The sequence below is a fragment of the Rhinoraja longicauda genome, unplaced genomic scaffold (assembly GCF_053455715.1).
Source record: "Rhinoraja longicauda isolate Sanriku21f unplaced genomic scaffold, sRhiLon1.1 Scf000171, whole genome shotgun sequence".
Classification (NCBI taxonomy): Eukaryota; Metazoa; Chordata; class Chondrichthyes; order Rajiformes; family Arhynchobatidae; genus Rhinoraja; species Rhinoraja longicauda.
In genome coordinates this window covers 7,342-34,560 of record NW_027601389.1, presented here as the reverse complement: position 1 = coordinate 34,560, position 27,219 = coordinate 7,342, and the positions used below count along the sequence as shown (strand labels likewise).

General features: G+C 46.9%; 1 protein-coding gene across 1 annotated transcript; it reads left to right on the top strand.

Moving 5' to 3' along the window:
- The first annotated feature begins 1,270 nt into the window (after positions 1 to 1,270).
- LOC144590379 (uncharacterized) lies at positions 1,271 to 25,836 on the top strand. Its single transcript, XM_078395030.1, has 8 exons — positions 1,271 to 1,342; positions 5,166 to 5,176; positions 17,371 to 17,412; positions 18,083 to 18,327; positions 20,754 to 20,895; positions 21,199 to 21,275; positions 24,034 to 24,225; positions 25,224 to 25,836. The coding sequence occupies exons 1-8, from the start codon at positions 1,271 to 1,273 to the stop codon at positions 25,373 to 25,375; spliced, it is 933 nt and encodes a 310-aa protein (XP_078251156.1). The 3' UTR covers positions 25,376 to 25,836.
- The last annotated feature ends 1,383 nt before the right edge of the window (positions 25,837 to 27,219 follow it).

Here is a 27,219-nt window from a genome sequence, read left to right as displayed (position 1 = left end):
ACAAAAAGCTGGAGTAAATCATTGGGACAGGCAGCATCTCTGGGGAAAAGGATTGGGTCGAGACCAGAAACGTCACCCATTCCTTCTCTGCAGAGATGCTGCCTGTCCCCTGAGTTACTCAGGCTTTTTGTGTCCATCTTTGAATTATTGGACTGAGTGGCCTGTTTCCGTGCAGTATCTTAATAATTCACTCTCGCATATCTGGACATTGCAGTTCCAATGGAAATGCTCCACTGTTCAATTCTACCCTGTTCTGTTATCATTTTTATAATGGCAGTTCAATGAGAACAAGGCATCTTGCACTTCAGGATCCCAGGTAACTGGCCAAATGTCACAGTGGCAAATTGAGCAAAGGTTGGAAATGTGGAACGAGAGATTGTCCAATGGGCAGTGAGGGGAGAAGGCATGAAAGAGACAACAGTTGGAGAGACAGAGAGTGAGAGAGACAAACTAATGAATGGATGGGCATAAGAAGGAGGTGTTTGAGTTGCAGACGTTGTTAGGGGGCAGTGAAAGCGGAGAGAAATGGAAAGTTTATTTATTACAGTTTGAAAGCAAATGCAGAATTTTCCCTATTTCCCAATTTGCACCAATCTCATTCACCCGTTACTTCTGATCCTGGTCATAAAATTCATAACCTGGTTTTAAATGCCTTCCATGGCCTTGTCTCTTCCTATCACATATCCCCTACCATTACCTTCAGTGGTTGGCTCTCTCGGCCATTCTAATTCTGACCTGTAATCCACAAATTTAGTAGCTTCACAATTAATGGCTTTGTCTTTAGCTGCCCAGGCCCTGTGTGTCATTAGCCCGTTACTGATCCCGAACCCAGTGACCAATGTCTGGCACAGCGATTGTCCTGTGGAAGTTTTCTATCCAATGCTCTTTGTACATTGCATATCCACTGGCGCGGTTCTTGTGTTTTCAAGTATTCAAAGGCAGGTTGGGTAACTAAATGGGGACTGCAACAGAAGCTCAGTGTGCTGGGATTACATGAAGAAGCGTGGGAGGAGCTGGTGCCATTTTTAAGCATGGAATTGGTGTTGGTTGGATTGGACACTTCTTTGGTGGGCAGTTCGATTATATTTGTTCATTATAATTATAGAAGATCCATTGCATTGCCCGTGGTGTTGTATGGATGTGTCCATTAGATATTCTTCAACATCCTCTATCCATTAAAGATCCAATAGTCAGAGCCCTCTGTCCAATGATGCTTCTTAGTATTGTGTTTGTTTTAGGAAGCTCACTGACTGAGAACAATGGACTCTCCATGTCTGAGGCAGAGAAAACGGCCGGGGAAAAGTCACAGGAACATTCAGCAACGGATGGAAGCAAGGCTGAGGTGAGAGAGGGAGCTCGGACTGGGAGAGTCATAGAGTCATACAGTGTGGAAACAAGCCTTTTGGCCCAACATGTCCACACCGACCTATCCTATCCATGTACTTGTTGCGAAAGTAGCTGTCTCAATTACCTCCACTGACAGCTCGTTCCATATACCTACCACCCTTTGCATTTAAAAAAAAAAGTTGCCCCTCAGGTTCCTTTCTATTCAATCTTTCCCCCCTCACCTTCAATCCATGGCCTCTGGTTTTGATTCCCCCTACTCTGGGGAAAAAGACTGTGCATTTATACTGTGTATTCCTCTCATGAAATGATACGCCTCTATAATATCACCCCTCATCTTCCTAAACGCCGAGTTATAAAGTTCTGGCCTGCTCGACCAAGGAGTGAATTTCCTGTGTCCTTTTCTGCTGTTCCACCACTGCAATGTTTATCATTGAATTAGAATCCTCCATCAATGACTGCCAAGATCACTCTGTGTCTTCTCACAGGAACACAGCAAAACAGGAACAAAAGTAGATTGCCTGCCCTGTGTCAATGCATTCGTATCTGACCTACCCCAGGCTTCAACTGATAGAGTCAAAGTGTCATACAGCACGGATACAGGCCATTCAGTTCACCTTGTCCATACTGATCATTATGTATCAATTTATATCATTCCCAGATATCAACATATGATCTGTCACCTTCTAGGCCTTGGTGATTCAAGTGCTCATCTAGATACTTCTGAAATGTTGTGATAGCCTCTGCCGTCCTGTCATTTACAGTGTTACTCTCCTTGGTCCTGTCATTTACAGTGTTACACTCCTGGGCCCTGTCATTTACAGTGTTAAACTCCTGTGTCCTGTCATTTACTGTGTTTCTCCTCTGGGCCTGTCATTTACCGTGTTACTTACATTCCTGGACCCTGTCATTTAGTGTTATTTACTCTCATGGGCCCTGTCACTTACAGTTTCACATACTGTAAACGTTTCATGTCCATATACCTTTCCAAATGTCTTTTAAATGGTGTTATCATACCGACCTCAAGTATCTCCTCTGGCAAAACGTTCCAAATATCACTGAGTGAAAATGTTGCCTTTCAGGTTCCTATTATATCTTTCTCTTCTCGCTTTAAACATGTTCTCTGGTTCTTCACGCCCCTGCTCTGGATAAAAGACTCTGTGCATTCCACCCCATCTACCCCCCTCGTGATTTTGTACGTCCCTGTACGATCACCTCATGAACTCCATGGAATAAACTCCTAGCCTAGCCAACCTTTCCGAATAGCTCAGGCCCTCAAATCCTGGCAACATTCTCTTAAATCTTCTCTGCACTCTTTGCAGCTTTACACCACTTTCAGGGAACCCAGGGGGACAAATACATACTTTCTTGAATATGATACTTTGTGTAGACAAAGTGGTGAAGTAGACATATGGTGTTGTTGCCTTCATTGGACAGGACATGAGTGAAGAGTTAGGACATCACGTTACATCTGGATAGAACATTAGTGAGACTACATGAGTATCATGTGCATTTCTGGTCACCATGCTATTGGAAGAATGTGATTGAGATAGAGAGGCTGCAGAAGGATGTTGCCGGGACAGGAGTGCTCAAGAGGTGAGGAGAGCCTGGATGCGTGGGGGCTGTTTCTTTTTTGGAGTGAAGGAGGCTGAGGGGTGACCTTGCCGAGGTTTATTAAATCACGAGGGGCATAGGTAAGATTGATGGTTGCATTCATTTTACCAAGGCAGAGGTTGGAGGCCTCTATAGGCTGACTAAAGCTGGATGCAATGGGTTTAATGTCTGGCTGGATTATGGGCTATTACCTACAAGGAGAGGATAGCTGATAGAAGTATATAAAGTTACGAGAGGTATAGAGAGACTAGTCAGTTAGACTTACTTTCCCAATGCGAAATTGTCAAACACTAGAGGGAATAGATTTAAAGTGAGAGAGACAAAGTTTAAAGTAAATGTGTAGGTCTAGTTTTTTTTACACAGGGTGATGGGTGCCTGGAACATCCTGCCTTGGGTGGTGAGGAAGCAGATATAATAGTGGCATCGGAGAGGTTTACAGATAGGCTCATGGACCTGCAGAGAATGGAGGGATATTAATCATATGTAGTCATGCAGCAGGGAAAAAACCCTTCGGCCCAATTCATTAATGTCGGCTAAGATCCCCTAGTTCAGGTAGTCCCATTTGCCCGGGCTTGGCCCATTTCCTTCTAAACCTTTCCATGTACCTGTCCAAATATCTTTTTAATACCGTTATAGTCCTGCTTCAACTACATCCACCGGCACCATGTTCCATTTACCCACCATCCTCTGAGTGGAAAAATTGCTCCCAGGTTCCTGTTAATTTTTTCCCCTCTTACCTTAAACCTATGTCCACTGGTTCTTGATTCCCCAACACTTGGGAAAAGACCATGCACATTTACCCTATTTATTGCCCTCATGATTTTATATACCTCTATAACATCTTTTGCAAGGAGATATGATTAATTTTATCGTGCTGCATTCGGCATGGACATTGTGGGCCATGGTGATGTTTCTGTGATGTACTATTCTATGTCCTAATGTGAGCAGGGAAAGATTTCAATAGGACGTGAGAGACAGTTTTATTCACACAGAGGGTGATGGATGTATGGAACGAATTGCCAGGAGTGGTAAAGGCAGGAACAATTATGACATTTAAAAGCCTTTTGGACAGGTTCATGGATCGGAAAGGATGAGAGGGATAATTATGGTCAGGCAGAGGCAAACGGAAGTGTGGCCAAAGAGTCTGTTTGCAGGCCATAGTTGTGCTTCAGCTGCCAATGTCCTGTTTACTGTCTGTTCTGGGACCGGAGCAAGACACCAATATCCGATGCAACATGTTTTAGTACAACAGGAATGATCCTGCCAGTTTCCTTTTGCAGCCCTCTCTGTTCACTGTAGATCCACCACACAGCTCAATGCTGCCATGTGGGATGATGCTGGAGTGGAGAATAAATCTGATAAAATTCTCTCCAATTTCCTCTCTGTTCCAGTTCCCATATACACAGCTCAGTGTCACATACTGACCCAGTACTAACGTGGCTGGGATTTATTCTGTGGCTGCACCCTCTCTAGCTCGCACTGTCCATTACATTTCCAATACTCAGTCCACTAGCAGTGTTTATACTACAACTACTCCCTCTGTTAACACATCTCCATTTCTGTTCCAGTATGGCCCTCTGTGTAATAATGGTCAGCTGGTCATTGGGCAGGATTTATACAGGACCTACAGTGCATTTCCTCTCTAATACATTTGTCTGTTACAATTGCAGCCCCCTGCTCAGTGCTGACCCTTCACTGATCTGCGGTTCTTAGAGAAAGTTGACTGGAAACAATGGACTCTTCATTCCACTGACACAGAATAGGTGTTGGTTTGTCTGCTTTGCATGTTTTCCCCAAACCCACATCGGCTGCACTGTTATCCAGCCCTGCAGTTATTCACTCGGGAAGCGGATGTGGAAGGTAGTCGGTGAGCTGTCCCTGAGTCTGTCAACACTCACGGTAGAGTCCCCAGGACTGAGGAGGTTGCAGGTGGTCTCATCTCCCTCCATCCCAGGCAGCAGCACCTCTGCAGAATCAGGTAAGAAGACATCACCACTTGATCAATCTCAGAATCTTAACTCATGTTAATTGATTTTAATTGATTTTCCTGTACAACGCTGAGATGGAGATCTCACGTTTGTCTGTAGATCTCCCAGTCAGGGAGTCATGTGTTTCACCCACTATTAATTGCTGTCCCACTTTACAGCTTGCACAAGACCCTTGTACCTCATGTCTCTCTGATTTTAATTCTGTGCTTTCATTTGCAGAATGTCACCTGGTGAAATGAGGGTTCTGCTACTGATCCTGGGTTCTCTGAGTGAGTAATTTCCAACGGGTAAACTGTGTGTTGTGTACGGCAAGAAGAATTGGGATTTATATATTGTCTGTAGAGGAGCAATAGCAATGTATCTATTCAGTGCAAATGGGCCATGACTAATGAAAATTTGACACAGAATATTAGAACGGATTAAAAAGAGTAGAGACAGCAAGTTTGAAAAGGCAGCAATATTGATATGAAGGAGCAGGCAGCTTTGCTTTCCACTTATTCAGCTGATGCAACTTCTCCGCCAATCTCTCTATTCTGTATAAGTGTGATGGGCTGTTTAAATTAAAGATTCTACAAAACTGATATCGCTATCAGCTCCATTCTTGCACATTATTTCACTTTCACCGCCTCAACGTCACAGCTGATACCACTACCCCCTTTTGTGAAAGACCAGTGCAAAGGGTGGCATGGTAGTGCAGCGGTAGAATTGCTGCCTCACAGCGTTAGATACCCGGGTTCGAACCTGACTCTGGCTGCTGTCTGCATGGAGTTTGTACGTTCTCCTCGTGACCTGCGTGGGTTTTCTACGGGTGTTTTGGTTTCCTCCCACACGCCAAACATGTCGAGGTTTGTCGGCTAATTGGCTTCGTATAATTGTAAATTGTCCCTAATGTGTAGGATAGTGTTCGTGTGCAGGGATCGCTGGTCGGGTATGGACTTGGTGAGCCAAAGGGCGTGTTTCAGCGCGGTATCTCTAAACTAAACTAAAAAAGAGGTTTGTTTAGAACTGCACACTGCTTTCAAATACAGGCTGTTGTCTGGACAACGACACAGCTCTCTATTTTCTTTCCATTTTTTCATTCTCCATACTTTACACAACATCTCAAGTGCCTTTGTTGCTTATATGTCAGTGTTCTTCACCCAGTGTCTTCTGGTTGACCTTGTAAACCCAAATCCTCTGCACCTCCTCTCCGTATCTAATTTTTCGTCTCTTGGCATCTATCCTAAATCTCCCTATTTTTGCTTTGGCCAACCCCATGCTTTCCTCGAGATCTGTGTGCCTCTTGGATTAGAGTCTCCAATTCTTTAATGGGAACATATTTGTTCCAAGTCTTCACTCTGTTCTCCATGATTGACTCCCCCTGCTTTGTATTGCCTACAAGCTGCTGTTGTAAATTGAGTGGTGATAACCTTTTGACCAGAATTGAAATGTTAAGGTCCGGAGAGCATAGTTTTAAGTTGACACGGGCAAAATTTAAAGAGGATATGCAGGGCAAGTATTTATTTACACAGAGGCTGGTGGGTGTGTGGAACGCACTGCAGTGGGTGGAGGCAGATATGATAGTGGTGTTTAAGAAGCGTTTAGATGCACATAGATAGGCAAGTAATGGAGGCATATAGGTCATGTGCAGACAGAGAAGATTAGCCTAACTTGGGATTATGTTTGACACAGACATTGTGGGCTGAAGGGCCTGTTTCCGTGCTGTACTGTTTTATGTTCTATATTTCCTCCTCAGTGTACTCTGAGAATACTTCTACATCTCTCCCCTTCCTTGCAGTGGTTCCCAGTTGGTGAAAATGCTGTTGAAATTCCCAATCACCAGTGCCTGGGCATCTTTGTATTTTAGGTCTCCTATGAAACCTGTATCTAGCAAAGTTCAGCAGCTTCTCCTCCCAACACTAAGACATGACCACTGCCATAAGCCCACATCTAACTGTGGCCCCAGTTCATTGTCTTTATTTCCAGAGGTGTACGGTACAGGAACAGGCCCTTCACCACCTTGTCCACGCCGATCAAGTAGGTATAGTGGCCTAGTCCCATTTGCCTGCATTTGGCCCAAAGCCCTCTAAGCTCTTCCTACTCGTATATCTGTCAACATGTCTTTTAAGGGGCTTTTTTTGTATCCCCTTCCATAGCTTCCTCTGGCAGCTCATTCCAGATACTGACTACCCTCTGACTGAAAAGGTTGTGTCTGAGTCCCTCTTAAATCTCTCCTGTCTCAGCTGAAGACAACGGCATTGTAGGGGAAGAAATAGTGAGGGCTAATAACTTCTTCTTTCGTATGTCAACTACAACAATCAAAAGTGGCAATTGGTGCTTCAGAGAACCGTAGTTGACGCTTTGCTGCAAATTTTGCCAGTTCTGTAGAACTACCCAGGGTGGACGGTGAGGTTATAAAGCAGCTCCCACCCCGGCTAATAACTAGTGAATAGGGATGTGGATTGTGCGAATGTGGTGTTAGGGAACCGCAGCCAAAGCCTAAAATTAGAGAAATGGAATAGAGCAGTGACGACACCCATGTTTCAGGAAATGTATTGATTACTAGATCAAGTGGACCCGTTGGGCCCAAACCTCTCCTGTATTGGTGCAGCACCCCCCTCCCCCCACCCCCCCTTCCCCCCCTTCTCCCCCCCTTCCCTTCCCCCCCTCTTCCCCCTCCCTTCCCCCCCTCTTCCCCCTCCCCCTCTTTCCTCCCCTCTCCCCTTCTCTCCCCCCCTCCCCCTCTCTCCCCCCCTCCACCCACTCACCCCCCTTCCCCCCTCCTTCTCCCCTCCCTGCTTCGCTCCCTCCCCCCCTCCCCCTCCTCTCTTCCCCCCTCCTCTCTTCCCCACTCCTCTCTTCCCCACTCCTCTCTTCCCCCCTCCTCTCTTCCCCCCTCCTCTCCTCCCCCCTCCTCTCTTCCCCCCTCCTCTCTTCCCCCCTCCTCTCTTCCTCCTCCTCTCTTCCCCCCTCCTCTCCTCCCCCTCCACCCCTCCCCTCCTCTCCTCCACCTCGGGAGGAGAGGGGGGATGCGAGGGTGCTGCACCAATGCAGGAGAGGTTTGGGCCCAGCCGGTCCACTTGGTCTAGTATATATTAACGATTTAAACAAAGGAATTAAATGTAACATCTCCAGGTTTGTGGATGACACAAAGCTGGGTGGCAGTGTGAGCTGTGAGGAGAATGCTATGAGGCTGCGGGTTGAATTATATAGGTTGGGTGAGTGGGCAGATGCAGGATAATGTGGATAAATGAGAGGTTATCCACTTTGGTGGCAAGAACAATAAGGCACATTATTATCTGAATGTTGTCAGATTAGGAAAAGGGGAGGGGCAACTAGACCTGGATGTCCTTGTACACCAGTCACTGAAAGTAAGCATGCAGGTAAAGCAGGCAGTGAAGAAAGCAACTGTCATGTTGGCCTTCATAGCAAGAGGATTTGAGATTAGGAGCAAGGAGGTCCTACTGCAGTTGCACTGGGCTCTGGTGAGACCACACCTGGAATATTGTGTGCAGTTTTGGTCTCCTAATTTGAGGAAGGACATTCTTACTACAGAGGGAGTGCAGCTTAAGTTCATCAGGTTAATTCCCGTGATGGCGGGACTGACATATACTGAAAGAATGGATCGACTGGGCTTATATTCACTGGAATTTAGAAGGCTGAGAGGGGATCTTGTAGAAACATATAAAATTCTTAAAGGATTGGACAAACTAGATGCAGGAAAAATGTTCCCAATTTTGGGGTTTCCCGAACCAGGGGTCATAGTTTAAGAATAAGGGCTTAGGACTCAGATAAGGAAAATCTTTTTAACCCAGAGAGTTGTGAATGTGCGGAATTATCTGCCACAGAAGGCAGTGGTGGCCAATTCACTGGATGTTTTCAAGAGAGAGTTAGATTTAGCTCTTAAAGGCTAACGGAATCAAGGTGCCCAGAACGGAACACAATACTCTAAATGTGGCCTCACCTATGTCATCTATAACTGCAACAAAACATCCCAAACTCTAAATACTCTGATGAAAGCCAATGTGCCAAAAGCCTTTTTGACCGCCCTATCCACCTGTGCCTGCACCTTCATGGAACCATACACCTGCACTCCTAGATCCCTTTGCTCCACAGCACGCCCTAGAGCCCTACCATTCACTCTGTAGGTCCAGCTCCATGTTAGATTTCTCAAAATGCCACACCTCACATTGCTCTGTATTATTTCCTTCACGCACCTGGCAAACCGATCAAGGTCTAGCTGCAATTTTTGACATCTATCTTCACAATCTGAAATACCGCCCACTTTTGTATCATCTGCAATCTTGCCATGAAAGTTATCTTCCAAATAATTGATTCAAATGACAAACAGTAATGGGCCCAGCACCGATTCTTTAAGCACACCACTAGTCACAGGCCTCCAGTCTGAGAAAGAACCTTCCACCAGCAACTCTTTGCTTCCTTCTATGAAGCCAATTTTCCACCCATTCAGCTTTCTATCCTTGGATCCCATGTGATCTAATCTTCCAGACCAGCCTACCACGTGGGACCTTATAACCATATAACCATATAACAACTACAGCATGGAAACAGGCCTGTCCGGCCCTACCAGTCCACGCCGACCATTCTCCCTGACCTAGATTCATCTACCTGCACTCAGACCATAACCCTCTAATCCCCTCCTATCCATATACCTATCCAATTTACTCTTAAATAATAAAATCGAGCCTGCCTCCACCACTTCCACCGGAAGCCCATTCCATACAGCCACCACCCTCTGAGTAAAGAAGTTACCCCTCATGTTACTCCTAAACTTTTGTCCCTCAATTCTGAAGCTATGTCCCCTTGTTGGAATCTTCCCCACTCTCAAAGGGAAAAGCCTACCCACGTCAACTCTGTCCGTCCCTCTCAAAATTTTAAAAACCTCTATCAAGTCCCCCCTCAACCTTCTACGCTCCAAAGAATAAAGACCCAACCTGTTCAACCTCTCTCTGTAGCCTAAGTGCTGAAACCCAGGCAACATTCTAGTAAATCTCCTCTGTACCCTCTCCATTTTGTCGACATCCTTCCTATAATTTGGCGACCAGAACTGCACACCATACTCCAGATTCGGCCTCACCAATGCCCTGTACAATTTTAACATTACATCCCAACTTCTATACTCGATGCTCTGATTTATAAAGGCAAGCATACCAAACGCCTTCTTCACCACCCTATCCACATGAGATTCCACCTTCAGGGAACAATGCACAGTTATTCCCAGATCCCTCTGTTCCACTGCATTCCTCAATTCCCTACCATTTACCCTGTACGTCCTATTTTGATTTGTCCTACCAAAATGCAGCACCTCACACTTATCAGCATTAAACTCCATCTGCCATCTTTCAGCCCACCCTTCCAAAAGGCCCAAGTCTCTCTGTAGACTTTGAAACTCTACTTCATTATTAACTACACCACCTATCTTAGTATCATCTGCATATTTACTAATCCAATTTGCCACACCATCATCCAGATCATTAATGTAAATGACAAACAACAGTGGACCCAACACAGATCCTTGGGGTACTCCACTGGACACTGGCCTCCAACCTGACATACAATTGTCAACCATTACCCTCTGGTATCTCCCATTCAGCCATTGTTGAATCCATCTTGCAACCTCACTATTAATACCCAACGATTTAACCTTCTTAATCAACCTTCCATGTGGAACCTTGTCAAATGCCTTACTGAAGTCCATATAGACAACATCCACAGCCTTGCCCTTATCAATTTCCCTGGTAACCTCTTCAAAAAATTCAAGAAGATTAGTCAAACATGACCTTCCAGGCACAAATCCATGTTGACTGTTTCTAATCAGGCCTTGTTTATCCAAATAATTATATATATTGTCCCTAAGTATCTTTTCCATTAATTTTCCCACCACAGACGTCAAACTAACAGGTCTATAATTGCTAGGTTTACTTTTAGAACCTTTTTTATTCTTTCCTTTCCACCGAACAGGGACATAAAGACGCTGTACTCTCAAAATTTCACCTTTAAATATCCTCCATTTCTCTATTATATCCTTTTCATAAAACAAAAATTTCCATTTCACTCCTTTTAAATCCTTTCTCATCTCCTCAAAATTAGCCTTTCTCCAATCCAAAATCTCAACCCTTGGTCCAGATTTGACCTTCTCCATAATGATATTGAAACTAATGGCATTGTGATCACTAGACCCAAAGTGCTCCTCAACACATACCTCCGTCACCTGACCCGTCTCATTTCCTAACAGGAGGTCCAACACTGCCCCTTCTCTGGTAGGCACCTCTACGTATTGCTGCAAAAAACTATCCTGCACACATTTTACAAACTCCAAACCATCCAGCCCTTTAACAGAATGTGATTCCCAGTCTATATACGGAAAATTGAAATCACCCACAATCACTACTCTGTGCTTACTACTAATATCTGCTATCTCCTTACATATTTGCTCTTCCAATTCTCGTTCCCTATTTGGCGGTCTATAATACACCCCTATAAGTGTTGCTAAACCTTTCTCATTTCTGAGTTCCACCCAAACAGCCTCCCTAATCGAGCCTTCTAGACTGTCCTGCCAAAGCACTGCTGTGATATCCTCCCTGACAAGCAATGCAACACCCCCACCTCTTGCCCCTCCGATTCTATCACATCTGAAACAATGAAATCCTGGAATATTTAATTGCCAATCGCAACCCTCCTGCAACCATGTTTCACTGATCGCCACAACATCATATTTCCAGATGTCAATCCAGGCTCTAAGCTCATCCACCTTTCTTACAATGCTCCTAGCATTAAAATATACACATTTAAGGGACCCATCATTTCTTATTCTCAGTTTATTTCTTTTCCCTTCTTTCTCTCCTACATATTGGGTCTGAGTGTTTCCCTTTTCTGCCTCCTGCCTCACACACTGCCTATTAGCTATCTGTGTTTGAGTCCCTCCCCCCAACCGTACTAGTTTAAAGTCTCCGCAATTACCTTAGCAAATCTCCCCGCCAGGATATTGGTTCCCCTCAGGTTCAGATGCAACCCGTCCTTTTTGTACAGGTCATACTTCCCCCAGAAGAGGTCCCAATGATCCAGAAACTTGAAACCCTGCTCCCTGCACCAGTTCTTCAGCCACGTATTTATCCTCCACCTCACTCCATTCCTATTCTCACTATCGCGTGGCACAGGCAGTAAGCCTGAGATTATTGCTTTGGAAGTCCTTTTTTTTAAACTCTCTTCCTAGCCCCCTAAATTCTCCTTTCAGGACCTCTTCCCTTATCCTACCTATATTGTTGGTACCTATATGTACCACGACCTCTGGCTCCTCTCCCTCCCCTTTCAGGATATCCTGGACACGCTCAGACACATCCCGGACACCGGCACCAGGGAGGCAAACCACCATCCGGGTCTCCCGACTGCGTCCACAGAAACGCCTATCTGACCCCCTCACTATAGAGTCCCCTATTACTATCGCTCTCCTCTTCCTTTCCCTACCCTTCTGAGCAACAGGGCCGGGCTCCTTGCCAGAGGCCCAGGCACCGTCGCTGCCCCCAGGTAGGCTGTCCCCCCCAACAGTACTTAAACAGGAGTACTTATTTCCAAGGGGTACAGCCACCGGGGTACTCCCTAGTCCCTGCCTCTGCTCCTTGCCCCCCCTAACCATGACCCACTTGTCTACCTCCCGTGGTCTTGGAGTGACCACCTCTCTGTAACTCCTATCTATAACCTCCTCACTCTCCCTGACCAGACGGAGGTCATCAATCTGCCGCTCCAGGTTCCTAATACGGTCCCTTAGGAGCCCCATCTCGTCACACCTGGCGCAGATGTGGATGTCTGGAAGACTATCAGACTCCCAGATTCCGCACATCCGACACCCAGAACAATAAACTGCCCAGGCACTCATACTCCCCAAACAAAGTCCCGTGCTCGGTTACTAAACCTACCGCCCGGCCGCTGCTCCAACCGCTCCAACCGTCCACCCCAAAGAACTGAGTGATCTCCTGGGAGAGGCAAAAAACCGGATTAAAAACCCAGGCCAATTTGGAAAAAAAAAATCCGGGAAATTCCTCTCTGACCCCAAGCTAGGCGATCGAAACTTGTCCGGGAGATCACACAGGTTTTACTCCTTACTATCCCCACACAATCCCCACACAATACTTCCCAAGCAACACAGCTTGGTGCTGCTGCCTGCTGCTGCTGCTGCTGCTGCTGCTGCTGCTGCCTGCTGCTACATGCTCTGCTCCTTGTCAAATGCTCTGCTGAAGTTCATAGATACAACATCCACAACTTTGCCCTCATCATCCTTTTTGGTCACATCCTCAAAAAAATCATTCAGATTTGTGAGACACGACCTCCCACATACAAAACCATGCTGACTCTCGCGAATCAGCCCTTGTCTATCTGAATGCATACATATCCTATCACTCAGAAATACTCACTAGTAACTTAACAGAAGTGTTAAGACCACTGGCCTATAGTTTCCAGCCTTTTCCCTGCAGCCTTTCGTGATTGGAGGCACAATGTTTGCCACTGTCCAGTCTTCCAGCACCTCCTGTATTTAATGATGACTCATAAATTTCAGCCAGGGCTTCCACAATTTGCTCTCTGGCTTCCCACAGTGTTCTCGGGTATATCTGATCCGGCCCGGGACATTTGTCTACCTTGATACCGTTAGGACCATAAGTATCTATTTGACGGTAAATTGCTCTCAATTTTCTTCCATTGACTGCCGTCCTCCTGTCTTTTGCCTCTGTAAAAACAGAGGAGAAATACTCATGTTCTTGTGCACCTCAATAAGGTCACTCCTCAGCCACCAATGCTTCAAAGAAAAAAGTCCCAGCCTATCCAACCACTCCCGATAACTCAGTCCTCAAGCCCAAGTAACATTCTGAGTTGTGTTGAGTTTAGTTTATTGTCATGTGTACCGAAGTACAGTGAAAAGCTTTTATGTGTTAAATAATCAGCGGAAAGGCAATGCATGATTACAATTGAGCCATCCACAGTGTACAGATACATGATAGAGGGAATAACGTGAATAACATTTAATGCAAAATAAAGCCAGTAAGGCCCTAGGGCTTCCAGTGAGTTAGATAGTAGTTCAGGACTGCTCTCTTGTTGTGGTAGAGTGGTTCAATTGCCTAATAACAGCTGGGAAGAAACTGTCCCTGAATCTGGAGGTGTGCGTTTTCACATTTCTATACCTTTTGTCTGATAGGAGAGGGGAGAAGAGGAAGAGGGTGCAACTCGTCCTTGATTTAAAAGAGGGAGTGGCCAGGGTGCGACTTGTCCGTGATTCAAGTTCATAAGTGATAGAGCAGAATTAAGCCATCCGGACCATCAAAATTACTCTGCCATTCAATCATGGTTGAACTATCTTTCCCTCTGAACTACATTTTTCTGCCTTCTCCCCATAACTCCAGATGCTCGTACTAATCAAGAATCCGTCTATCTATCTCTGCCTTAAAAATATCCTGGTGAATCCCTACTGCATTAAACTAATATCAATTAATATTTGCCAATGGAACATTTTGTTTCTGCCCCAGTCCCTGCTTCGTCCACCCAGCAGACCCATGTCTCTCCCTTCAGTTTGTTCACACAACCATTATTGCCCCTGTCCCTTCTGGAATTGCTGCCAGCATCTTCGGTACTCCCATCCCCTGTGTCTGGTTGGTGCGTCAGAGACTCCAGATCGACAATAGGCTGATTTCCACATCAGTGCCGAGGCAGCTTTGCTCAAGGAGAGGAGCTCTACTGAACTCCCCAGCCATGCTCCAAGTAAACTGCAAGAGTTCTGTCTTTGTGGTATTGTCCTGTTATTGTCATTAAACACATTATTGTTCGACATCCTGTTGCAGTTTGTGGGCGATGCACTCTAGAAATTGACTGCTGTCTTTCCACATTCTAAAAAGTTTATCAATATGCAAAGGTTTTAACTTGCACTTTTTGAATGAAGTGTCTTAACTTGAAACGTTTAATCTATTTCTCTTTGCTCAATCTGCTGAGTGTTTCTTCCATCTGCCAATCTCCCACCCTTCACCTGCATCCATCTTTCACTTGCCAGGCTTTGTCCCGCCCCCACCCTCACCTCTTTTACTGCTTTCCAATCAGTCTGTAGGGGCCTCATCCAAATCGTCTTCTGTCCATTTATTCAACGGTGCTGCCTGGCCCACTGAGTTTGTCCAGTACTTTGTTTTTTGCTCTATATTCCAGCATCTGCAGTGTCTTGTGTCTCCACCTTCTTTATTTCCTGGTCTACCTGTATCGCCACTTCATTGGAATTATATACCTGTACCCCTCAGTCTCTCTGTGTAAGTCCTGCCTGGCTTGTCTTACCAAAATGCAACAGCTCGCATTTATCTGCATTAATATCTATCTGCTGTTGCTTGGCTCATTGACCCAGTTGATAATGATCTTGTTATTAGATAACCACCTTCACTTCCACTATTCCTCCAATTTTAATTTGATTTGCAGGAGAAAGTTACAAATATTATACCTCCGTCTCCATTTAGATCTCTTCAGACCCACCCCTGAAAGGATTGACTCTGGTCCTAGATTCCTCAATCAGCATGGCCAGCTTCTCTTTGCCCAATCAGCTCCCTTCAATACAGCTTGCACCTGTACAAGATTTATATTAAGTAATTTATATTAAAAATACAATGATAACGGGCCAAACGTGAGCAGGTGGGACCAGTGTAGCTGGGACATGCTGGCCAGTGTGGGCAGGTTGGGCTGAAGTGCCTTTTCCATGATATATGACTCTGAAAAGTGAATTGAATAGCTTGTGTGAAAGAGAATAAGTTGCAGGGCTGAAGGGGAATAATGAGGGCGGAATGGAAATGATGGGGTTCCTGCACCAGGAGCTGGCATCATCCAGATGGGCCCATTGGTCTCCCCCGCTCCCTTTTTCAATATAATGTGTGAGGCAGTGAAAACAAGATGGAGGAATCATTTGTGTGTTCATTTGGTTGACCTTTATACTGGCTAGAGGGTATGACTTGTAATGCTTAGTTCTTCCACGCAGAGTGGATGTGCAGCCAGAGAAGGTGGTAGAATCAGAACCAATCATGGGAATTATGATTCATTTACACAGATATGTGAACAGGCAAGACACAGAAGGATGTGGACCTATTGGAGGCATTTGCGATTGGTCCAGATGGCCAAAAGACTAGAATGAAATATTGCGTGACAATACTGGGGGAGTCCAGAACAAGGGGCCACAGTTTAAGAATAACGGGTAGGCCATTTAGAACGGAGATGAGGAAGAACTTTTTCAGTCAGAGAGTGGTGAAGGTGTGGAATTCTCTGCCTCAGAAGGCAGTGGAGGCCAGTTCGTTGGATGCTTTCAAGAGAGAGCTGGATAGAGCTCTTAAGGATAGCGGAGTGAGGGGGTATGGGGAGAAGGCAGGAACGGGATACTGATTGAGAGTGATCAGCCATGATCGCATTGAATGGCGGTGCTGGCTCGAAGGGCTGAATGGCCTACTCCTGCACCTATTGTCTATTGTCTATTGTCTATAATACCAAACATAAACTAAATCCTTGATATGGTCATTGTTGGACTCGTTTCTGTGCTGCTTTTATCACTGGCTCTAAATCAGAGGTTGTTGGTGCTCCTGGGTTGTTGGGTGGGTTGTTGGGTGGGTTGGGGAACCAGAGTTTGTGTGAACTTAGCTCAGTCTTACTTTAACGCTGATCATCATCCTGTCCCTCAGCTGCAGACTCCATGCCCGGTGATCCGTGTGTAAACCACACCGTCCTGGATCAGCCCTGGAGGAGCTCGAATTGTCATAGAACTCGGTGCAGTGGCCGATGGATGGATGATGGAAATCTGAAGGAAGGGTGGTACAGATTTAGCAGGTAAACTGATCGCAGGCTAGTCAGTGAGGGAGAATGTGATGCAGTTATTGCTGGTGCTTGCATCTCCAAGGATCTCAGTTCGATCCTTGCATCCGGCGCTTTCTTGGTGGAATTTGCATGGTCTTCCCAGGGTGGGTTTCCCCCCCGTGCTCCAGCATCCCAAATATGTGCTGGTAGATGAATTGGTCCTGTGAACTCCCACTCATGGAGGCAAGTGGCAAAATAATCAATGGGGAATTCATGGGCAGGTGAGAGGGAATAAGTTGCAGAGTTACGGGGAATTTAGGAGAGGGGGCAGAGGGCTGAAAGGACAACGTTTGTGAGGGCCAGTATGATCGCGATGGGCCGATTGGCAACTTACTGTTATATATTAAGTAACTGGAAGAGAATAAGGCATGTTAGATTGATGGTATCAGCCCCCATTGTGGGACAGGGAATGGAATACAGGGAAAAGAAACTCCCACATTCAGCAGGAAGGGAAGAGAGATTTTGTAAACGCAAAAAAGGGTTTCCTGGCACTGGACCTATATTGGATGGTTAGACCCCAGTCGCTAATCTTTCCCTCAGTCGGGGGCTGACTCTCTGCTTGTTGTTTCAGTTATGACAACGTGAAGATTCCCGAGAGTGTACTTTGGCAAAGGTAAGAGTGATCCAGATTTCTACAGCTCTACAGATAAAATAGAATAATAAAAAATACAATGTATTTGTTAATAACTGCAACTCCAGGTAACTGTAATAGAGCAAACACCAAAGTCTGTTGTGCAACCAAAGACACAATCAATAGAAGATCATGGTTGCTGAGGTTAGTGTTGTGAAGTGTTCAAGAGCCTGATAGTTGCTGGGAAGAAGCTGTTCTTGAACCTGGAGGTCGCAGTTTTCAGGCTCCTGCACTTTCTTCCCGATGATAGTCGTGAGATGAGAGCGTGGCCAGGGTGTGGCCTCATCAACACACTGCACAGTTGCAACAAGACTTCTCTGCTTGAAGTTAATCAAATTCACTTTTTGCAAAACCTGACTTTGTTTGTTTTAATATTCTGATTTTATTTGAATAGGTTTTGTATAATTGCAATGTTTGTGTGTAAATATGTGTGAAAGTTGAAGACTTTGCGATGTTTAATGGCCAATCAGCCTGAGGCTGAGGCAGGTCAGGGGTGGGTCTGTGTGTCCATCCGAGAGCCCAGTGACCCACAGGGTCTCATGGAGCAGGTGCTGCTGTGGGGAGTGTGGGAGAGGAGGGTGAGGGCAGCAGCTCACCACTGACTGAGACTGAGACTGACTGGGTTGTGATCGCTGTGTTACACTGGCTCCAGATTCACATTCCCTGCTGCACTGAGCGACCGGGTACATTTTACAATGTTTATAAACCTCATTGCAGGTCTCCATTCCAGTGTGGGAGATGGGGAGGTGACCAGGACAGTCTGTTTCACCTGGATTAAAGACAACAGCAATGGAGACACCTGCCTCAAGCATCAGGAAATCACAATCAAAAACTGTGATGGTTATTTTGTGTATCTTCTGAAGCCGACAGCCGGAGATTACAGTGTGTATTGTGCAGGTATGTTGCTCTCCATGTTGATAAAGTGTGGGTGGGGGTGGAGCTTGTAGGGTGTTTGAGGAGCGGAGGGGGTAAAGTCTGGGACGTCCCGAGTCATCAGCCCACACACAGGGCTGAATGTTGCAGTCCATGATCAGTGCTCCCCACATGCAGATCTCCCTCTCCCACAGTCTGATCAAGCTGATGTGTCTGGAACTCGCCTTCCTAGAGTGACCTGTGACCTCCACGATGTGAATGACCTATGCCCCCCCGCCCCCACTCCCTGTCCCTATGACTGACGTGTGACCTGTCCACAGTCGGGGTCACATACTACCAACTAGAATACCTGGACCAATACACTGTCCACTGCCACTCCCAGTAATGTTGCTCACCCTCCCCACCTGGTGAACTGCCCCTGTCTGCCATGGTCACCCATCCCTGCCATGGTCACCCCTCCCCTGGCCCCACATTGAACGGCACAGCCCACTCACACACTGTGGCTGAGGGTGACCACTGATGCTGGGCAGGATGTCTCTGGCAAAGAACCTGGCTCCTGACAACCTGCCCCCACCGCCTTACAACGGAGCACCAATCTGAGCCCCCTACCCCTGCACCCTGATTTGCCACAGCCCCTTGGGCTGACGGCTCCTTTTATTATTCCATGAGGAGTAAAAATTCCCCCAGGACAGTGTGGACCCACACCCCTCTCCCGACCATCACACCCCCTAACCCCCTGTCTTTCCCACTCCTGCCATCTGTCCCACTCCCCACCACATCCCATCCTGTGCTGAACACCCCAACCAGCCCCACACCCCGCAGCCCACCATATCGCGCGGCCTCTGCCACACCCCAACCCCCCTCAACACCCGAGATATTCCGACCCCTCCCAGCTGACCCACGGCCACCCCACTCCCCCTCCTGCAATCACACACACTCCACTCCCCCCTCAACCACCCTCTCCCAGACGGAGCGGGGAGAAGCAGGAATGGCTGGGGTGGGAAACTTGGACTCGGAGCACATTGATACCTGTAACATTGGCCCACAGAGTGAGCCAACCTATTTACACCATTCCTACTCTGATCCCATATTAATCTCCCCACATTCCCATCATCTACCCCTAAACTCCAGCACTAATCCAGACACTTGGGGCATTGCATGGTGGCCACACAACATGTTTGGCACAAGAGGGGCAAACCCAGCAGCTGGGAAAAGCAAGTGGTCACCAGATCGTGCAGCCTCCACGTAGACCACACCAGAAGCTGCGATAAGATCGGAGATGTGGAGCTGAGGCAGCAGCCTCACCGGCTGGGTCACTGTGTGGGGGCAGCAGCCTCACCGGCTGGGTCACTGTGTGGGGGCAACAGTCTCACCGGCTGGGTCACTGTGGGGCAGCTGTCTCACCGGCTGGGCCACTGTGGGGCAGCAGTCTCACTGGCTGGGCCACTGTGCTGCTGGGAGGAGGCACAGACCTGACTGTGGGGCAGCAGACTTCCTTTATTGAAGGACGTCAGGCTTCAAAAGTGGTTCATTCACCCCCCTGAGGGGAAGGGAGAAAAGGGAGGCACTGTGGGGCAGCAGTCTCACTGGCTGGGCCACTGTGCTGCTGGGAGGAGGCACAGACCTGACTGTGGGGCAGCAGACTTCCTTTATTGAAGGAAGTCAGGCTTCAAAAGTGGTTCATTCACCCCCCTGAGGGGAAGGGAGAAAAGGGAGGGGTTAGACATGGAGGGAAAGGGAGGAGTGTTAGTAAAAGGTGAGAGTGGAGGGGAGACAGAGGGGTGCAGGGGAGAAATGGATGGCAATGTTCGGGCCTGAACATGATGACAGCACATATTAGACACAATGTGCTGGAGTAACTCAGCAGGTCAAGCAGCGTTTCTGGAGAACACGGATTTGTGACGTTTCGGGTCAGGACCTTTCTTCAAAAGGATCCCAGTCTGAAGTGTCACACATCCATGATCACCAGAGATGCTACCTAACCCGCTGAGTTACTCCAGCACTTTGTGCTTTGTTTGTGATCCAACATTTGCAGTTCCTTGTATTTCGGACAACACATTATTGATCAACTGTTCGTGGAAACATAGTTCTTCAGTAATTGGTTGCTGGACTTCCCACATTACAACAGCAGCCAAACTCCTCATGCAGTTCACTAACATGCTCCAGTGCAGCCAGAGAGTTTCACTGGTGCTATATAAATGCAAGATTTACTGTATCAGACCAATATATCTGCCACAGCAAGTTAACAGATGGGGACAGCAATGGGGTAATGTTTGAAATGGAGCGTGTCTGAGGCTTTTATTTAGGGTGGTCGATCTGCTGCTTGGAAAATAAAACTGAGGATTTTCTGCTCCAAGATCGGTGGAGGTGCAGCTGGGTATATCAGAGGCTGGGTGACGGCAAGTGGACATTACACTAACACTACCCATCATCTTGTGCCCCACCCACAGACTCCGCATGCAGTGACCCGTGTGTAATCCACACCGTCCTGGATCAGCCCTGGAGGAGCACGGATTGTTCCAACACTCAGTGCATAAATGGCCAATGGAAGTCTAATGAAAACCTTGCTGAAGGATGGTACAGATTCAACAGGTAACGTGAGGAAATAATTCAATCAAACCCAGTCAGTGAGGGAGGAGGAGCAGTGAGGACATGATGGAAGATCAGGTCATCAGTCATCACAGAGGAGTAGTGATTAAAGACTGGGGTGTGGAGCTCTGAAATTCTGTACTGTGAGAGACGGGGAGGATAGGGGCCGGGATTCTACGGGAGATTATCTGGCAGTGGGGAATATTGAAATAGGAAAGGATACGGACAGATTGGCCTCAATTCTTGGTCTCTCACACGGAATAAAAGACCCCAGTTCAGGGGCTGACTCTCTGATTGTTGTTTCAGTTCTGGCGGATGGAAGATTCCCGAGACTGCTGTTCCAGAGCATCACTGCTCCGGGAAGAGGCCACGCTGGTTAAACGGTAGGGTCAGAGTTTGCTACTTTGGGACTTAGCTTTTGTCAGGGAGGGTCAGACTGATGACTACGATCACTTCAGACGGCCCTTTGCATGGACACTGAAACCAACCTCCCTGAGAGTTTCTGCCCACAGTTCCTCAGATCCCGCCCTGGATCGTCATGGAGTGAGGCGGCAGAGCTCCAGCTCCCTGACTTTCCCGGTATCAGGCTGCCGTTCCAAACTAGACCCGGAGTAGTTTCAGCAGCTCCACTCATCCCAGTGAAGGAGCTGCATCTAGGGAGCTTGACACACGACTGACACTCACAGTTCATCAATTAATCAGGCCACATTGAACGAATCATACAGCGCAGAAACAGATCCTTTGGCCCAACTCCTCCATAGTGAACTAGATGCCGAAGAAAGTTAGTCCCATTTGGCCCATATCCCTCAAAACCTTTCCTATCCATGCACATGCTTAAATGTATTTTAAATATTGTTAAATATTGTTATTGTACCTGCCTCAACTACATCTTCTGGCAGCTCGTTCCATGTGCCCACCACCTTCTGTGTGCTAAATGTTGTCCCTCTGGTTGCTATTAAATCATTCCCCTCTCACCTTAAACCTGAGTTCTCCGGTTCTTGATTCCCCTGCTTTCTGGGCACAATAAAGCCCCATTCACCCGACATATTTGCCCCAGGATTTTATATCCCTCTACAAGATCACGCCTGTCTCCTGCGCTCTCAGGAATAAAGTCCCAACTTAACCAACCTCTCCCTATAACTCAGACCCTTGAGTCCTGGCAACATCCTCGCAAATCTTCTCTGCGCCCTTCCCAACTTAAACCAATGAGGGTCCTAATTCAAAACCTACAAATTAATTAATTACCACACACAATAATTGCTTTTAAATTTACATAAACTTTAATTTTAAATTTAGTTCTGAATTGTTTGACCATATTTATTCTAATTAATTTTAAAAGTTCTTCATTAATTCCCTAATGTATATTGTATTTGTAATATATGCCCTTTATCCAATTTAAAAGACATTTGTGTAGGAAGGAACAGCAGACATTTGGATGGCTACATGGATAGGAAAGCTTCAGAGTAATATGGGTCTAATGCGGTAAATGGGACGAGCTTAGATGAGGCATCTTGGTCATCATGGATGAGTTGGGCCGAAGGGCCTGCTTCTGTGCTGTAGGACTCTAATTGGGACATCATTACCTACATACATTGCTGTCAGTAATTCAATACCTTCCCGTATTGTGTGTTTTATGACTGTTGGCAAATCAATTTTCCTCCTGGGATAAATAAAGTTCTATCGGATCGTATATGACATTCCAATGCCACTAATGTTTGCCCACTGCATCAGTAAAACATGTGAGTGCATGTTGCACGGGGCCCAGATGCTCAGTATCGTTCTTGTAGAATCTTCTCTGCAGTCCTTCACCACAGAAAATATTCACTATTTTTTCAAGTTGGTGAAATGTCTGAATTTTGCTGAAAAATAAAGGCTTTTGATGTTTTTACCAGCTCGTCAGCCTGGGGTGCAGCTTCACTGAATTGTCGATGGAGCCCTGTCTATCACACAAACCGGAATCCCCACTTTTGATTTCATCTACACTTCACGCTGCCACAAAAAAACAGCCAACGCCATTAAAGGCGTCCCGCCGCGATCATTCCTCCTCCTCCATGCTCCCATTGGGCAGAGGACACAGAGGGTGAAAACGCCCACCACCAGACTGAAGAACAACTACCTTGCCTCTGTTACCAGGCTTCTGTACCGTTCTTTCACAAGCTAGGGTACTGTCTGATGCATCTCCACCCCATTGTGGACATTGAACCTTGGCTCTGGAACTAATGTGCAATAATGTCTGCACTCTGTGTCGTCCCCATTGTTTGAGTTGAATGTATTTATTGATAGTTGATAGTTGATAGTTTTATCGGATCTGATTGGATGGTAGGCAAAACAAAGATTTTAACTGTGCCTTGCTACACATGACAATAATAAACTTAAACCTAAACCAAAGCAAACTAGTCTTGTTCAATCCAGGGGATCCACAATCCTCACCAAAATGATTCAGGTTTAGGGAGATGTTGATCATATTTAGTTTAATATATAATAATTCAAATGTGATGAGCATTGAAGTTATCCAAAACTGAATATTGATTGAAAGGTACAGCATGGGAAGAGGCCCTTCAGCTCACTATCTATGCTAACCATCGATCATCCATTCACACTAACTCTGTTATCCCACTTTTGCATCCCATTCCTGCACACCTGGCAATTTACAGAGGCCAATTAACTTACAAATCCACTAGTCTGGATGTGTGAGGACACCCGGAACTAAAACCAAATGTTCACAGGAAGAGGTTGCAAACTCTACTCCGACAGCTCCCAAGATCAGGATCTAACCCGGGTCTCTGGCGATGTGAGGCAGCGGCTCTACCAGCTGCACCACTATGTCACCCACAGTGTGTATTTTAATGATTGTTTGGCCTGGAGCTGTAGGTTCACCAGCTATCACTGCACATTCAGGATGTGGGCTGGGGTTTCCTGCCAAACCCGGGCCCACAGGCCTCCAGTAACAGGAGCCGGTGTCAGGGAGCAGGGGTGCAGTGAGGAGTGTATGTGGGGATGGGGAGGGCAGCAGCTCACTGCTGACAAAGGCAGAGCAGACGACTGGGTTGTGATCGCTGTGTTTTGCTGGCTCCAGATTCACATCCCATGCAGCACTGTGGGACAGGGTATATTTTACACTATTTATAAACATTATTCCAGGTCCCCATCTAAGTGTAAGAGAGGGGGAGGTGACCTGGAGAATATGTTTCAAAAAGGCTGGAAATGCCAGGAGTGGAGAGGCCGGGGCTGGAGATGGGTGCAGCATCAACCTGGACATCAACCTGGACTGCAGCAGTTACTTTGTGTATCAGTTGAATCCAACACCCCGTGGCCAGACTGTATATTGTACAGGTACGTGACTCTTCCCTATGGACAAGAGATGTGAGGGTAGTGTGGAAATCCTGTGTGTCCTGAGTCACTAATACATACAATGGACTCGCCTGCAGTCATTGATTACTTTGCTTGGTTCACCCGCACCCTGTCTGAAGTAAGCTCTGTGCATATTTATCAGCCTTTTTGTTTGTGACGGTGGGCAAATGCTCAAAGCTTGGACTTTTTAACTTGAATGAGGTCTTTATCTGCACCAGTACTGACCCTTCAGAACACATCTGCACTGACCATGATGCCAATTTGAAATATATCCTTCCATTCTCTGCCTCTTCATGTTTTTGGCTAAATGCCAATGAACTTTGCTGCCATAACTGCTTCATTCACCACCTCAGCTGTGCAGTCTGGGCATCCACCACTCTCTATGTAAAACAGATTTTGCCTCCTAAATCTCCTTTAAACTTTCTCCTCTCACCTTAAAGCTCTGCCCTCTGGTATTGCAAGTTTCCATCCTCCCCTGTCTGTGCCCCCCCCCCCCCCCCAAACACTATATACTTCTCTCAGGCCACCTGCCAGCTGTGGTCCGATGCTCAAGGAAAAATAATCCAAGCTTAAAATAATCTAATACTGTCCAATTCAGGCAACATTCTGGCAAAACTCTTCTGTACTCTCTCCAAATCCTCCAAGGAAGGGCTAAGCCTATTTTCCCTGTGGCTGAGGTGATTTAGATGGGATATTATAAACTAATGAGGAATATAGAGTGCAGGAAACTTTCCCCTCAGAGGCAGACAAAACTGGAGGGTATATATTTACGGTGGGGGGGGGGAAGAGATTTGGAAGGCAGATGCCATCTCCAGAGAGTAATGCCCACATGGAATACACTGCCTCAGAGATCTTTATTTGGGTGATGATGTTATATTTCATAGAGTACAGCGGATGTTAATGGATGTGGGTGGGGGTACAAGAGTCTGTGTGACTTTGATTGAACTGGACATTAACTCTGACCATCATTGTGCCCCCAGCCGCAGACTCCGCACTCGGTGATCCGTGTGTAAACCACACCGTCCTGGATCAGCCCTGGAGGAGCACGGGTTGTACCAACACTGAGTGCACCAGTGGGGACTGGAAGAATGATGACAACCACAGAGTGGGGTGGTGCAGATTTAAGAGGTAAAACAAAGAGATCATCATGTTAGTTAATGACATAGAAAATGTATTGGAAACACAGGCCAATGAGGGAAAATAGATAGAGACCGGGGTGATCAATGACAGTAATATGACAGGGAGAGGATGTGGGTCCACTGGGATCATCAGTGACAGTAATGGACAGTGTGGATACAGGGAGACTGGGATCATCAGTGACAGTAATGGACAGTGTGGATACAGGGAGACTGGGATCATCAGTGACAGTAATGGGACAGTGTGGATACAGGGAGACTGGGATCATCAGTGACAGTAATTGGACAGGGAGTGGTTTATTATCCAGAACACACACCCAAAGGATGAGATGCAATCAGTGCAAATATTATGTGTAAGGATCATTTCAATGGTCAAATAGGGAAAGCACTGAAGAATTTTGGTCCAAATACATGCAAATGGATTTGACAAAAGAGTGAGCCTGGATGTTGTGGACTGAAGGGCCATTACTGCACTGTACAAGCTGCATGACTCTGAGGGGGAAATAAATGAATGAATCCCTGTGGTGAGTGAATATTGAGAGTGGGTCCAATGCCAGTCTCTCTCTGGGTGAACAAACTCCCTCAGTTCAGGGGCTAACTCTGATTGTTGTTTCAATTCCAGCGGATGTAAGATTCCCGAGACTGTTGTTCCCACCCATTACTGCTCTGGGACCAGCCCGGGCTGGTTAAACGGTAGGGTCAGAGTGTGCAACTCTGGGGCTCGGGGATGGCCGGGGAGGGACAGAAGAGGGGAGAGTGCCCCTGATGGGAACTGACAGGTGAAGCCCCGCCCATGACGAGCACTGACAGATGAAACCCCGCCCAGGATGAGCACTGACAGGTGAAGCCCCGCCCCTGAAGGGTGCTGATAGGTGAAGCCCCGCCCACGATGAGCGCTGACAGATGAAACCCCGCCCATGATGGACACTGACATATGAAGCCCCGCCCCCGATGGGCACTGACAGGTGAAGCCCCGCCCCTGACACATCGGCACCCATCATTGTGCTTCCCATCATAAGTTCATCAGTGATAGGAGCAGCCTCAGTCCATTTGGCCCATCAAGTCTACTCTGCCTTTTAATCGTGGCTGATCTATATCTCCTTCCCAACCCCATTCTCCTGCCTTGTCCCCATAACCCCAGACCCGGCACCCCAGGGTGTCACCACCTGGAGCTGTTCTCAGTGCTGCTGTGGGGAGTGTGGGTGGGGAGGGTGAGGGCAGCAGCTCACCACTGACTGAGGCAGGTCAGACTGGACGGTGGGTTGTGATCACTCTGTTACACCGGCTCCAGATTCACATCCCATGCAGCACTGTGGGACTGGGTACATTTTACAATGTTCATAAACCTCATTCCAGGTCCCCATCCCAGTGTGGGAGATGGGGAAGTGACCAGGACAGTCTGTTTCACCTGGGATGGAAAGCACTGTGAGACATAGCATGAGATCAAGGTGAAACACTGCAGCGGTTTCATATCATATCATATCATATATATACAGCCGGAAACAGGCCTTTTCGGCCCACCAAGTCCGTGCCGCCCAGCGATCCCCGTACATTAACACCATCCTACACCCACTAGGGACAATTTTTACATTTACCCAGCCAATTAACCTACATACCTGTACGTCTTTGGAGTGTGGGAGGAAACCGAAGATCTCGGAGAAAACCCACGCAGGTCACGGGGAGAACGTACAAACTCCTTACAGTGCAGCACCCGTAGTCAGGATCGAACCTGAGTCTCCGGCGCTGCATTCGCTGTAAAGCAACAACTCTACCGCTGCGCTACCGTGCATCTTTGTGTATCGGCTGGAACCCACACTCTACTGTGACAAGGTGTATTGTA